Genomic DNA, 15,822 nt, shown 5'->3' on the forward strand with positions numbered 1-15,822 from the left:
GCACAGTTAGTCATATCATAAGAGACTGCATGACAGCACTTGGTAAGCACCCCTGTTGGTCACGCAAAGATCAGATGACTTTGTACACCTAATGGCTCACTTACAAAGGCCATGTTTCTATGAACTTATTTTTTTGTGCATTTTAAATTATAGCATTAGAAAAGCTTGATAGAAACAGCATCATTTAACAAATTCCTTAATTTTGCACTCGCTTTTTCAAGAGTTGATGCATTTCTTGGGAGTTGAAAACACCTTTGTCTGTTGGCAAACAACTAGTTTTGTTTCTGTTTTGTGATGTTCACTTCTTCCACCCTGTTTCTTGCTCTTCTATGCATAACATAGCCTGTACCACCATATTCTGATGTAACTACGCTTTGCATTGCCTAGTTTATTCGCTCCAAACTAGTTGATGGAAACGTGCTTTCGAGTTTTTATTATAGTTAATGTTGTACATGATGATGATCTTTTGGTTCAAATGAATTCACATAATGAAATGATTTATTTCATTCTAAAACAAATATATGACATTATTTTTGTAAATCCCAATTTATTAATCAATTCATAGTGTCACTATTACCTTGGTTAGTGTCGAGATGCGAGGGTTGCCCTACATATTTTCTGCATACTTGACAGTTCAATACCAAGTGAATTGCAAGACAGACTGTTACCAGCTTGCAGTAAAGGTCAGAAGATAAACATGCTTATTAATCTCCTCAATGCATGGTGGGGAGGACATAACCTTTGGAGGTGGACTGCCCCATTCCCAGTCTTTCTCTGTCTCTGGGGGATCGATGACTTCTCTATAACCTCAGAGTTGTAAAAGCCTGAACAAATGAGGTGAAAATAAGGCCGCATTCATTTGCCCCAAGCCAAACCGTGTCTAAAGAAATAACGTGGGAATTATTCATTAGAGTAATTATGATAGTCATCTCAAAGGAAATCAAAATGTAGACGCTCTGGATTCAGAATATTAGAAGTCCTCTGCACTGTGAGCCGAACTGAGTGTGCAGAGAGTAAAGGGGAGAATAAAATGCATCCCATTACGACTTGAGTTGGTTTTGATTAAATATGATGGCTAAATGAAAGGTTCATTGGAATATGGTCAAGCTCTATTTCACTTGATGAGAACATTATCAGTCTGTTTCTTAGCTGCAACTTTTTTAACCTCTTTAAAGATCAGCAGGCCCTTTTATACACCATTCAGCAGCACTTATCATTTATCAACATACACATTCACCCAAGTAGGCCTTCATAATATGAGGAAGATCGCTGATGTGGTCAAATGTTCACATGCTAATTGTGAATACATGGCACATATAAGTAAAATTATTTATTTATTTTTAGCTCAACGTTTCAGGAAGTCTTTTGAGTGTGTTTATTATGCATGTTAACATTGCAATGGAAATGGGATTTATCAGTCAGCGCTATGTCTAAGTAGAATTTATTTGTATATTTCTTACATATTGTTGCTTACTGGTAACATATTTTGTACTAGGGGCATTTTCATTACATTAAAACAACTTTCCAACCTCCTTTCAGATCTTAATCAATGGTTGTAATGAACCAATAAATCATGATGAATCAATACAGTAAAATCTGCTCAAGACAAATTTTGTTTAAACTTGCTTAAAGTGTTGTTTGTGAGACAAACACAAAACCACACTTGCTCCAACACAAATGTTAACATTCTAAACAAAAAGCCTAGCAGACTTGGCTGCGGTGAGGGCGTCATTGTAGGTGGAAGGACTGCATCTTTAAACACAGGGTGTTTATGGTCAATACTGGGTATTGTAAGAGATTGTGAAACAGATAGTGGCCTGTGAACAGATCTTCTTCCCTCTGCAAATGCTTAGTATAATTGAATTCTTTGTTTCATTTCATAAAGTACCGCACTGTTGTGTACTTGATAATCTGCTCGTAGTTGTAACTTTTATTATGCTGCGTGAAAACAACTCTCAATTGTCTCCAAGATAAAGAAACTTTCATTTTTTTCTTATTACGTATACATGAGGCACAGAAATGCTGCAACAATAATAGTTTTTTTTCCTACGAAGAGATGAATTGCAAAGTGTTTCTTAAGCATATTTAGATAAAGAGCAATGTGCGTAGGCTACTTGTAAATGTTGAAATGGATGCACGTCTTGTTGTAATGTGCTCAGTCTATCGGAGCCACACTGCTCGGAGTAGAAAATTGGGAAGATGCGGTAAAAGGCACTTTGTCTTTGTCACGGATCAGATTACTTACCCTCATTTCAGCACGAATTCAAAGAAAACAATCATGGTTTTGTTTTCTAGAGTCACGCAAGACCACTGAGACCTAAGAACGCTTGTGAGAACCAAAACCACAGGGAGAGCAAAACTGGAACTTCAGGTTCCAGTGAGCTGCATACCCCCGCTGCAGATACTGACAACAGTGTTGTCTTTCTACCTGTTTCAGCTGTAATTCCATCCATCGCTTCCCATTGATTAGTTTTTGTACACATGGATTGCTCCCTGTGTTTAGTTATCAAGCCCTACTGTGGGGAAAATGCCAGCATATTGACTGCCAGCTGTGGTAAAATAAGAATGAAGTCATGGGTATGTGTCTAAGCTGTGCTTGGGACTGCTGGATTTGAGGGTATGGGAGCATGGAGACATGGCTCTGTGTGTGTTAGTGAGTTGCTTAACTGTGGTCCTCTTAACTCAATATCCCACTGCATTATTGAGAAGCAGCAGTTCTCCTGTTGTGCCAGCTGGAGTTGAATGTGATGCTGTTAATTAGGTGCCCAGAGGAAAGACCTCACTAGGGACAATATTGTACACTGAACTCCAGTATAGAGATGTTCCCACCCTTCCACTTGACTACACAAACATATTTTTGTAGCAGAACTTAAAGGGTAACGCCACCAATTTTCCACAATAAAGTGTGTCTACAGGTCAGGTACTATTGCATATATGGAAAAGTAGCATAAAGTCTTTAGTGGCTGTGATGTAATTTGATAAATTGCCTCCAGTGATGTCACTCAGTGGCTAAGTTGCATTGTGGGTAATGTTGGCAGTCCACTGGTCTAGCTATTAACACACGTTAATGTGTAAAATTGGTGGAGTTACCCTTTAAAGGTTCAGTGCATAGAATTTGGGGTATGCCAAAATGTAATATATATTTCATAATTCTGATTTCATTAGTGTATAATCCACCTAAAACAAAGAATCATTGTGTTTTCATCACCTTAGAATGAGCCTTTTATATGTACAGAGGGTGTGGAACCGCCTTGTTGCACTGCAATTTTGCTAAACTAGCACAGAGGGGACAAACCAAACACTCACTCTAGTGAGCGCCTTTTGTAGATAAGGGTGAGACGAGGGGTGTAAAGTTGAATGCAATCTGCAACCTCATAGTAGATTCCACTAAATCCTACACACTGGACTTTTTAAAAAGATGCGTTTAAAGACTTTTTATTGTAAGTAAAAATTACTTCAGTCTCAACAGTGGGGATAGTATAACTATAATTTAAAAGTGTTCTAGAGGTTGTAATATATTCCTATGTTACATAAGTTGTCAACTAGGAACTGTCATCTCTCAATTGGATATAGGGCTGCAAATATAAATCAACATGTATGTTGAACTTCTTTCTGTGCTTGATTTTCATTTGTCAGTGAATGATAAAGGGGAACTCCATGGTAAGGATATGATCCCATTTATGAATAGTTAAATCTGCATTATACAGTGGGAAGGGTGAGAGAACAAGCCTACAACCCTCTGGCACTCCGCCCTGCATTGAGGAAGTGACTTTTTCTTTCCTCTTCCTCCAGACGGGGGCAATTCAAGTGTATCCCACAGGCTCTGCAAGCTGTTATGTGTTTTTTTCTTTCCCCTGCATTGTTTGTGCCATAACCTCCAATATAAGGTTTCAGCTGTGACCCAGCAATCCTGTAACAGTCCACTGCAATCTGGATCAAAAGCTCCTTTCATAAGGCAAGAGCCAGCCCGTACTAATCACATTCTGCCATATCAACCAGACGAGTACTATTTACTATAAATAACACAAGCTGCCCGCTACTGTCAAATGCTGCACTTTCATTTCCGCTTAACCCGTTACACACAAATGTACATGTGCACACAGACCTTATCACAGACACCAGCATTACCTATTGAAACTGTTTTGAATGTTTGTATGCTTATGTTGAATTCATCCTTTTGCTCCTTTTTACCTCTTATCTGTTATTCCATGTCTTAAATTGCTTCTGCATTGACAGGAATTGTTGTTTTTGAAGCAGAGACACTTTAGAAACTACTGATTAGTTCCCAAACCATTTTACTGGCTAAAGAAGAAGTAGGCCATTGAGTGCTAGTTGGCGACTGTGGAAGGACTCAGTGACCTTTGGGAAGCACACACAGAAATTTCAATCCCCGTCTCTTTTAGAGTTTACTTTCATTCATTTTCTTTTGAACAGCCCTCCTCACAGCTTTTCTGTATTTCATCAGTAAATACCTTTCTGCATAAGCACTTAAATAAAGTATTTCACCTCTGAAAAGATGGCCTTTGCATAAAACTGGGTTGTCTATGCACTAGAAAGACCCAAATATTTTTTACATTGGTGCTATACAATCAGAGAAGACAGACAAAGGGCTGTAGTGTTCCCTTTTGCTCAAAAGGTAGAAAACCCAGGAAGCAAAATCTTGTAATGACCAAACCATGTAATTGAATCATCACGTGATGCACTAGGGTCCAAAAATACTTTTTCCAATAAGTTACATTGTCAAAGAAGCGTCTGTAAAACGGTGGATAAAGTTTTTTGACCATCACAACCCCCACGAAATGACTAGTTTCACTATGATAATTTGAGCCATTCAGTTTCGATACATGTTGAAAGTCTAGAGGAGCTGCACCATTAATTATGCCCATTCAAGTTAGCTGAGCGCTAACCCCGAAGTTAGCCCGCTCAACCGGCAGTGCGCACGCTCTATGGACCCCACAACTCGTAAGATCACAGTAATTTTATACCCAGGAAGTCGAGCTTTTATGGCTTCATCTGCCACTGAGAAGCTTTCATGTTTACCATTGTTCAGTTGCATATACTACCAACATTGTAGTGATACAAAGCTAGTTGAATGTCAGCAAAGTTCCTGTTTAAGCAGCTCAGCTGCATGTTTTTGTGTATGACTTTGGGGGTCGGAGAGATGATCTTACTCCTGACCGTAGTTTCTATAGCAACAGCACTGACCCAGGAGGCACTTAAGTTACAGGGAGAGGGGTTGTGACAGGGAAGTGGTTTCCTGGCTCTGACTGGGAGAATAAAGTGGGAATCTGTGACTGGCCTGCCCTCTGGACTATTTCTTTCTCTGCTGCACAGAGGAAGCCACAGGGATCTTTGCCAGGCTGCACAGTCACATGTCCACCATTCACACATTGCTCCCACACATTTTGAAATTTCTGAATAAGTACAGCTAGTGTTTTTTGAGGCTTTTAACAATTTCACAGCTATTAGTCCACGCTCCCACTAACACACTGCTTTAAGTAAATGTGCTGCTTAAATAAGTAGGCTAAGAAAGAAAATCTCAGCCAAGAGCTTAACATGTCTGGAAATCTCTATTGCATGTTTTGAAGTTTCTTAGTTCAAAAGTCAGAAGCTCTTGATGGATGGATGATCATTCCAGTAACATGTAGGTCAGTGGATAAGCCTATCTATGTTGTGGGCACTGAGGTTCTCATTAGTGTGCTGCCTTCCAGATTACTCTTGGGGGGCTTCAGCCAGATAGACAGCCAGCCTAGCAGGGCCACAGTTATCCAGCCCATTTCACTTCGTCTTTATTTTCCTTCAAGGGAAACTTTTTGGTGAAGAAAGTAAATACGGTAAATTAACCGCACAAAACAATAACCAGCCGAAACGAGGTAGGGGATGGGTGTACAACAAAACTGGTGCACTGCCTCACCTGACCAGCACTGGAAATGTAACAAGGATTATGCATGGCCTAGAAAATTAGCTTTATACTTTTATATCTATTGATTTGTGTGCTTGTTACAGCAACCTTCGACCCAGTGAGAACAGCTGAACTTTCTCCTCTAAAGGTTGTTTATTCTGAAGGACTATCATCTCAAGTACCTGACTCACAAGGCTTTCATTCAGTGTCCGTTGTTGTTTACCAGTTATCTTACTTGGCATGTTGACGACATTGTGCAACATAGTTTTATTTTTTATGGGATAAGCCCGGTGATGTTCTACTTTTGTTTTGCCCTGAAAAGACTTTACTAAAAATGTTTTAGCTCATCTCTCAATATTTTCTGACCTGAACCCCAATCCCATTTGTTTCTACGGAAGTCATAAATCTTTAAAAAGTGTCCATGGATATGTGCTTTTCATATATACTTTTGAAAAGCTTGGCACTGTCCCTTTTAGTGAATGTTACTCAAAAACAAGAGGAACTTGTGCATTTTTGGGGACTATTTTCAGTGCTGAATTGATACACATTTTGTGCTCTAGTGAGTTGTTGTTTTTTTTTTTTTTTAACAGCATCAAGATGTTGTACATGGGTGCAACTCAAAATAAATACTCCATGATCATGGTAGGAAGTTAATGGGTGTCAAAGCAATAGTGTAGCTCATTGATGTATTTTTAATAGTTTTTGGTCAACAATGGAGGTCTATGGCAGATTAAACTGTATTATTATAGATTTTGGATGCACAGATACTACCTGTGAGTAGTTATTTATTGTTTGTTTGGGTCTTCGCATAGGATTTGGTGACATATGATGTATCTCAAGACTTATCCTTCAGTTACTATAAACCTGGTAACCAGTAGTTCCATATAGGGCTGCATAAGATGGTGAAGAAATCATATTTAGATTATTTTGACAAATAATGCCACCGCAATTTGATTCATGATTACTTGTAATGATCACAGTTCTCATGAATCTTCTGACAGTTAATGAGGTCTGTAACAAACAAGCATGTTTTCTTGCTTGATTATATTTCGATTAATTATGCAGCCCTTGTTTCATACTACCAATACTGGTTTATGACCAAATACATACCAAACTAATAACATTTCCATCAGTCTTGTTTGTACTGTGTGGTTTTAATTGCAAATGTGTGCATGCTCATATGTTAAACAATGATGGTAAACACGATAAACTTCTGCTAAACATAAGTGTTTTTGCGTTGTCATTGTAAGCATGTTGACAGCTGACGTTGATGTTTACCTCACTGTAACCTAAGTACAGCCTGACAGACGTCAGTGTGGCTGTAGACCAACATTGAGATTTTCTGGTTATTAAATATTATCAGTTGGAGTCATGTAGAACCCATCCGTAAGGTGTGAGATTAAATTCTTCTACCAGCTTTAACATGTTCAGCACATCCAGTCTTGTTGGCGATGATTTGCTCATGCTACCTTTCTTTACTTTAAACCACATACATCTCTCCCCACAGCTTCTCTCATGATACTTTATCTGCCTTCTTGATTGCTTTTTCTTGCATAACCTCACAACAATCCACAGCCACCACCCCTTTCTCTGTTAACCCATATCACACTCCCTCTCCTTCCAGTCCTCCCACTCGGGATAGCATGCGTCATCTATACGCTCGGAGCTCGTTACTCGGGGTGAATGGAGCCAAGCCCTCTGTCATCCCCTCTGGTGATAGACCAGATTACTCAGTAAGAGTATTTATACATGAGCTGCCTGCTGCTATAGCAGAGTGTGTGGGAGGCTGACAGTATGCATACCTCAATATGAGTGTGGGCGTGCACATACATGCACCCATTTTTAATGAGTTGGAGATGGAACGTTGGCTGACCAGTCCTCCTTTGACTCGACTCTGGACGGACTCCAAAGCTCCTTCCTTGCTTCGTTATTATGAAATCAAGATGTACTGAGTGTATATCTTCTTTGAGCTTAGTGTGATCATGTGTCATGATAAATACCATCACAGTCTGTCACTTCATATTTTGAGTTGCTGCAAAAATAATCACGCCTACTTTGTGCTGTCCAAAAAAAGCATCTTGTTGCACACATGCAAAAATGTCTTCATGTCACGACAACAAAGACAATGGGTTGAATATAGCTAACCAAATGTGCTTGTAGCAACCTCTAACACAAATATGTGCTCACACCCACACACAGTCTGCACTGGCAGTGTAGGTCAAGGCTATCACAATTTTACAGCTCAGTTCGACAGTGAGAGAAGGACTCAGAGATTATGTGCTGTGGCTGCACTCAGATTAAGACGAGGGGGAGGAAAAGTCACATTCTCCACATGCTCCAAGGAACAAAGCCTCTTTTGACCAGAACACATTCCATATTGCATACTGTACTTGGTGTCTGTGTTGACTGGAGCTATAAAGATTATACATACATCCCTGTAGCAAGCTGAAGGACAAGTTTATGACTCCCCTCCGTCTCTAAAGCTACCAACCAGATTGAAGCCGAAAAGATTTTCTGGCTTTTATATCTCTTTATTTTGCAGTTGCGGGAGTTTTAAAAGAAACAAGTCAGGATCATGACTTATTCACGACCCACTTCATTTTTGTATTTTTCTCCTCAGAAAACCCACAACTAGGGCTGCAACTAACAATTATTTTCATTGTCAATAATTTTCTCAATTAATTGCTGTTTGGTGTATAAAATAACAGAAAATGGTAAGAAATGTCGACCAAAACTGAAGATGACATCCTCAAATCTTGCTTTGTCCACAACCCCAAGACATTCAGTTAAATTTCATAGAGGAGTGAAGAAGCCAGATTATATTTATATTTAAAAAGCTGGAAACAGAGAAATGTGACTTATTTTCCTTAAAAAAAAATACTATTTGACGATTATCAAAATAGTTGGCAACTAACTGGTTAATCATTGCTGTTTTACCCATGATATTGCACAGCTGCTCATTTTGCCCGCCTGTGGAAATTTCTGAAATTTTCCCACAGTAAAAAATAAATGTGAAACTAAAAATGAACAGTTCATGTCAGCCTGCTTGGGGTTTTCATTTCCTTTTAGTGAAACCTTTTAAAAGGAAGTGCAATTCATATGTCTGGTATTTTAATTTTTCTAATCAAATGTGTCAAGCACTCATTCCCTGAATGGTGACTCATTGTCAGTGATCAGCTGTAATCTATATGCAAATGTGAGAACACAGGGGCAGCACAATACTGGAGAGGAAATAATAGGATTGAGTGTGCATGAAGCAACCCACAGCTGTTTTGAAAGGTCCTTGTACAGAAGTGGCTCTGTACTGAAGTGCTGTTGTTCATCTGCTGATACTGTTGAAGAGCTTTTACTGTCAGCGGCTCACACAACTCACCACAGTGTGAACTGGGTATTTATTTTTAAGTGCAGTTGGCCAAAATTTGAACCTTTGTTAGCAGCAGGTGTTTGTCAACCTGGGTGTTCTTCTAATGTTTTATGATGGTTTACCCGCCACCTGCATTGTTGAGATTTGGTAAAGGCAGACTACTGCAACAACAAAGCTGATCAGGGCGAGAAGCGCACGCCTCCTACAGCCTTTCAGGAAACAAAGTTTATTAGAAATCAACCACTAAAACACCAAAAGTAAACACACAGTAACTGTAGAGACAAACATGGTAGTGTCACTGAGCAATGAGCCACAGCTCCTACTTCTCTGAATGTCAGAATCTGTGTCACAAGTCCTTAACAACAATCTCTGCAATGGAGCTCATGTAAAATGTGATTGTGACTTACAGTCTTAAGAGAAAATGACCCAGGTTGACTAACACCAAAATATCCCTTTTTAAAGAAGGAACTGTGATTTTGTGTAGATAGATTTTGGGAAAGTAATGGCTGTTTGATCAGATCCCTTTTTGTGCCTGGTACAACTATAGCTCTCCATCAGTTTTTTGTCTCCTTTTGGATTTTGTTTTGTTGTTGTTGACACTGCTGCCATATTATTTTATGGCCTGCTCTTGCAGTAGTTATTAGTGAAAAATACATCCCCATGTAGTGTTGATTAACTGGCATTTGTGATCTCAAAGCTTGAGTCACTGTTCTCCATGTGATAACGATCTGTCCTGTGGGAGGAGATCACAAAACAACATATGGGTTCTGTTCTGAATGAAGTCACGTGGTCATGGATCAGATGCACAGATCAGATATCAATATCAATGTGCGTGTGTGTTTTAAGTGTTTATTTTTACACTGCACTAAAAACATTTCATATATGTGACATAGGAAGGATAAAAATAATCAATCTTCACACTTAAAGCATGAAAGTAGCACTAGTCATACACCTACCTCCTCAACTCCTCCTGACTCCCTTTACATATTTCTCTGTTTTCTGTTTCCTCTCCAGTGCCTGAGGATGTCCAAGCGGAGCTTGTTTGTTCGTCTGGTGCCGTGCCGCTGCTTGCGGGGTGAGGAGGAGGCGGTAACATCGCTGGACTACTCCCACTGCAGCCTGGAGACTGTTCCTAAGGAGATCTTTAGCTTTGAGAAGACCCTGCAGGAACTCTACCTCGATGCCAACCAGATCGAGGAGCTGCCTAAAGTAAGGCATAGAAACTTGACACAACTACATGCAGGTCACTAAATATTGACTTGCTGAGTGCCTAATTCATTCATTCATCCATTAGGAAAAGCTTGCATTGTGGAGACTACTATACTTCATTCATATTAATTTTGTAAAAATAAAAAAAAGTCCTTGAATGATGCAGTTGAAGACAATCAGGGCATTTAAACATCTAATATTATGATGTATTATCTTGCTAAACCATATACTTTTTAATTTGATTGTAATATCTCTTCTCTCTCTCCACCAGCAACTGTTTAACTGCCAGTTACTCCATCGACTGAGCATGCCAGATAATGACCTCACAGTCTTGCCAGCAGCGATCGCAAACCTCATCAATCTCAGGGAGCTTGACGTCAGCAAAAACAGTAAGCAAAATGACAACTTGTATTCCTTATATTTACGTTAACGGTTCGGTTTGTTGGTTGGTTTGTCTGTCAGCAGGATTGCAGAAAAAACACTGGCCTAATTTTCATGAAAATTGCAATGACTCTATATGTAAAGCAACATTTACATGTACCAATTATCCTCTGGGGTAGCTACATATGTAGTTACTCAAACTCCCTACAGAAAGCAGTCATTAGGGAGCACTCGGGGACACTGGTTTCATGGGAGAATCAGTGCAATTGTGCACACAAAAATACACATGTACAGCAAATTACTTTTAACTTATTCTAAAGGTTTTGGAAATATATCCATAGTGGTTGCACTTACAGATTTGCATATCATAGAAGAGTGGACTATATGCCTTGGGAGAGATCTGAGCTGTCCCTTCTAGCTTTACTGTATGTCTGCATCTTTTCTTCAGAAAAATCACTCAGGTGACAAACTCTTTGACTGGCAGGTTAGATGAGTCATGTAAAATTGTTGCGTGAGAAGTCCAAATGTCGTAGTTGTTTCTGTGTTGTCATGACTGCTTTTGACCTTAGTCAGTTAACGACTTCTAGAAAAAATGAAATTGCCAGGAAAGGGTTGCATAATTGATGCCATAAATATATTGCTTCAAAGATCTTTTCAGGTAAAATGCCATGGCACGTTTTATTTACCACATGTTACGTCACATCACGGCATGACTCTAAACCCCTGATGTGATGGATAAAGGAAGTGAACAGGCTCAGACCTGCAATGTGCCCCGCACTGCCTTCATAACGCAAAGGAGCAGAAAGGACAAAACAGTTCAAGTTAAATGAAGCTCAGCAGAGCTGATTCTCACACAAACTGTGAGAATATCTGTACAAGGTGTTTAACTCAGAGTGTCTTGACAGTGCTTTCAGAGTGGGAAGTGACAACATTTGTCAAAGTGTGACATTCAGCTCTTTGAAAATAAACATCCACGCTGTTGAATGTGATGTAGAGTTTTGTACTAGAAGTCCTTTCATTTTTGCCTGTTTGATGAAAACTTTCCACCATCAGTGTTGTTCTAGTCTGACATTTAGAACAAAAAGCAGCTGCAGAATAAAGTCTCTGAAGGCTTGACAGTTCTCTGTTCGGATGCCCGGCTGTGTGTAGAAGCAATCAGGTGTTGTTTTTAAAAGATCAGTATTTTCATAACATCCTGTTGCATATTCCCTACAAAGGGCTTTACTTCAAACACGTTGTCAGTTTTCTACCATTAACACCACAATCTGACATTATCTGTTGAGCTCTGTGAGCTAAAATAAAGTGGTTAAACTACAGGTTACTGTTTAAGATGGTTGATCATCACTATATAACCTTGATGCAATGCAGGATAGAGGAATATGCATGCTCAGCAAAACCCTTCCATGCATAAAGAAAGGTTAAAAAGGTAGTTCTAATAAAAATGAATGCGCGCGGAGACAGGCGAGATCAAACAAATGTTGAGGGATGTGGTGGTTATTTCATGAACCAGAGCTGCATGTGCCTCGTTGACATTTAAAAGTAGCTTATCCTTCTTCTCAAAGCACTTTGGGCTAAGTGTTGTGGACACAAAACAAAGTGGGTGGAAATAAACCTTGAGGCTTGGTCATGTCCCCCTGCTCTCTCAGTCTGCAAGTTGTCAGGAACCATCCACAATGTGTGAACAATCACTCAGTAGTCTTTCTATTTTTTTCCTTCTTCCTATTCTGATCTGTTATTATGTCACCTCTGCACTCTTCTCTGTGGTTGTTTAAAGATGAAAGGTGCAGAGCCACTCTTAATGTATCTTGAGCACACACAGTTTAGGCAGAAAGCCTCGCAATGCACCTGTGTTTAACATTCACAAAGCTTCTCCTGCTAAACACGGACAAGATGGCTTTCATTATCCCTCATCTTTGTTGGTTTTGACTGGAGTCATTTGTTTTGTGTCAGAGGTAATAAAACATTTGCGATTCAACATGCAGATGTTGAATTGATGTTGTGTAGTTGGCTTACCTCCTCGCATTTTTTGCCATTTCTCTCAAGGTATCCAGGAGTTTCCAGAGAACATCAAAAACTGCAAAGTCCTAGCTATTGTAGAAGCCAGTGTGAATCCTATATCCAAGTAAGTACTGTCCACTTTTATATAATAGTTTTCACCCATAATTAACTTTATTTTGGCTTAATGTTGCGCATGAGTTTTGAGTTAAAATATTCTGGCATTGCAGCAGTTTTGTTAGGCTTTGTATGAGTGATGCTATTCCTGTTCCTGTATGTGTTGTCAGGCTCCCTGAAGGCTTCACCCAGCTTCTGAGTCTGACGCAGCTCTACCTGAATGATGCCTTCCTCGAGTTCTTACCGGCCAGCTTTGGCAGGTCAGTTTGTTCTCCGGTTTGGATCAGGATGAAACTGTTTCTAACAGAACAACTCATGTACACACTGTACACTCAGGCTGTACACTGTGGGTATGATGGAACAGTTTGTCCCAAAAATACATATTTTTCCTCCTACCTGTACTGGTATTATTCCAACTAAATTTGTCGTGGTTTGAGTTGCAGAGTTTTAGAGATATCACCCGTAGAGAAACGTCAAAGATAATGGAACTAGATGGCACTGGGCTTGTGGTGCTCAAAAAGCAAAGGAAAAATACAATAGAAAAACTCATCAGCAATGTCTCTTACCAGAAATGTTGACCTGGTTACTCAAGATGATCCACAGACCTTGTTGTGAGAATAATTTCATGTAGGAAATATTTTATTTCTACCAAACTACACCCACCAACTCTATTATCACACTGAAGGAAGTTTACATCTACTCATTGAGAGGAGGCTAGCAAACTAAGCCATCTAAGGTTACAGCTCAGCAGAACAGGATACAAATAATGTTTACGCCCCACACTGTCACAAGCACGAACCTCTTGTTGATGAGTAGATGCACGCTTCCTTCCAAAACTCAAACTCATGCCAAAACAATCTAGATAAATTAATAGCACTACAGCTAAGAGGAGATTGAGATTGAGTTTTTTGAGTGAGCTGTCCCTTAAGTGTATGATTTATGTGAAGTCACATGCAGTAGTTAATTGGGTCACAACACGGATATTATAGATGTGGCGTTAGGGGTGAGGTTTATCTGATTTGTGAATCCAATTTTAAGACAAGAAGAACTTGTGCAATGTACCACATTCCATAAAAATCTATTTTTTAACCAACCAATAAAATCTTGGCTCCAATATAAAAACATGGCCATAACTTTCTTCAAAAGAGATTTCCTTTCACTGTATGAGCTACAGTAGTGCCAGGTGGTGTATTGACAAAGTATTGATTATGACCCAAGACAAGCTTATGTCATCTCCATGTTATGCTGATTATATTGTCTAAGTATTTGAACACAATAAATATAGTCTCTATTTGTCATTGTCACTCAGCCTTTGCTTACAAGAAATATGTAATAATTATAGTTTATTAAGGCGTATACTGTATTTTGTAGGATAACCTCACTACTTAAGTGTTAATAATGTTTTATTGGCTGTTCAGAAAAGATTGTATAGGCTGTTTTTAATTTTAATTTTTTTTTTTAGTTTTAGTTCTGTGTCATTTTCAGCCTCAGCAGGAAGCTGTTTTCAGTGATAAAGCTTCAAAAATCCGCTGTACGCTACCTGCTCAACCCCAAACAGTGGACAGTCACAGTTGGAGACTTGCTAATCTGCATTTAGCAGCTAGAGAGCCAGATATTTCCCTCAGGAGTTGGTGGAGACCAAACCAGAGCTGAAAGAGAGAGAATATTGGTCTAATATTCATCAGTTGGTCAGAAACAGTCCTCCAATTGAATGATAATGTTGCTCTGTAACTGCTAGATGTAAAAAATTAGCAAATGCTTGCTAACAGGTTTGCCATCACGTCAAAGAAGTGATGGCGTCAGTGTCATAACTACATATTGTTTCCGCTGCCCCAAAGTGGCCAAAAAAACAGTTATTACAGGTTTTAAGGGCTTTTTAGATATTAAATAACACCTGTGATTTAAAAAAGTGACCACTTGCTCTGTTGTATGCCTCAAGATTTTCATCCATAATGATTTGACAAACTCACATTGATCATTTTAAGATGTGGTTCCTATCTCAAAGATTAAACGGGTTGTTTCGAAAAACAAGCAGGATTTGTAATTGTTTATAGTTTACACAGTAGTTGGTGTTGAGCCTGCTGATTACACAAAACATGTGACATTAGGTGCCCACTACTTTATCTGTAATGATTCTTAACTGTTAAAACACTTTTCCTTTTAAATCGACAAGTACTTTCTGTATTGTCACTCTACTAGGGGAATTTTGGGTTTGATTCTGTGTTTTGGCAAATTAAATTACCACAAAAGTCCCTGTCATGTAGCTGCACATTATGGCTGCTGAGTAACAGATAAGCCAGCAGAGGAAATTGTGGCTGCTGTCGTGGACGAAGTAACCCTATTTTCACATAATACTCCTTATTGGCAAGTATTGGAGAATATTTATTTATTCAAACAAAATATGACAATAAAGGGTGCAAACTAACTTACTTATATTATGTAAACATTTGCCAGCTCAAGAAATGTAAACAAAGGTTTCTGCAGTATGAAGATCAGATGTTTGACAGTGTCATTTAAATATTACGTGTTGTTGTGATACTTACTAATAATAAAATGTTTGTTTTTTTACTTTGTTACAGGTTGACTAAACTACAGATCTTGGAGCTAAGAGAGAACCAGTTAAAGATGTTGCCAAAGTAAGTGGCTTTTACTTCTTCAAAAATATACAGAATGGTGACTTTATTTACAAAATAAAGGAGCAGCATCACTTTGAGAGTCATGCTTGTGTCATGAAGCGTGTCAACAGTTCTTTACCCTTCCTTCCTCGCCGTTTCCTTCCTCTCACAACCCCTGCAATGTCTCTCCTCCATCCTGTCTCTTTTTTTTACCGTAGATTTGCTCCCCACACCTCAAA

The 15,822-nt window shown here is 39.1% G+C and overlaps 1 protein-coding gene across 5 annotated transcripts in view; it reads left to right on the forward strand.

Moving 5' to 3' along the window:
- The window catches only part of erbin (erbb2 interacting protein), a 57,613-nt gene that overhangs the window by 17,174 nt on the left and 24,617 nt on the right, over positions 1-15,822 (forward strand). For all 5 annotated transcript variants that reach the window (XM_073477627.1, XM_073477631.1, XM_073477629.1 and 2 more), the window contains 5 exons: positions 10,281-10,475; positions 10,747-10,864; positions 12,900-12,978; positions 13,139-13,228; positions 15,548-15,604. In XM_073477627.1, the coding sequence (XP_073333728.1) occupies positions 10,290-10,475; positions 10,747-10,864; positions 12,900-12,978; positions 13,139-13,228; positions 15,548-15,604 (530 nt within the window). In that variant the 5' untranslated portion in view covers positions 10,281-10,289. The remainder of the gene's footprint in view (positions 1-10,280; positions 10,476-10,746; positions 10,865-12,899; positions 12,979-13,138; positions 13,229-15,547; positions 15,605-15,822) is intronic.

The sequence above is a fragment of the Pagrus major genome, chromosome 12 (genome assembly GCF_040436345.1).
Source record: "Pagrus major chromosome 12, Pma_NU_1.0".
In the NCBI taxonomy this organism is placed as follows: Eukaryota; Metazoa; Chordata; class Actinopteri; order Spariformes; family Sparidae; genus Pagrus; species Pagrus major.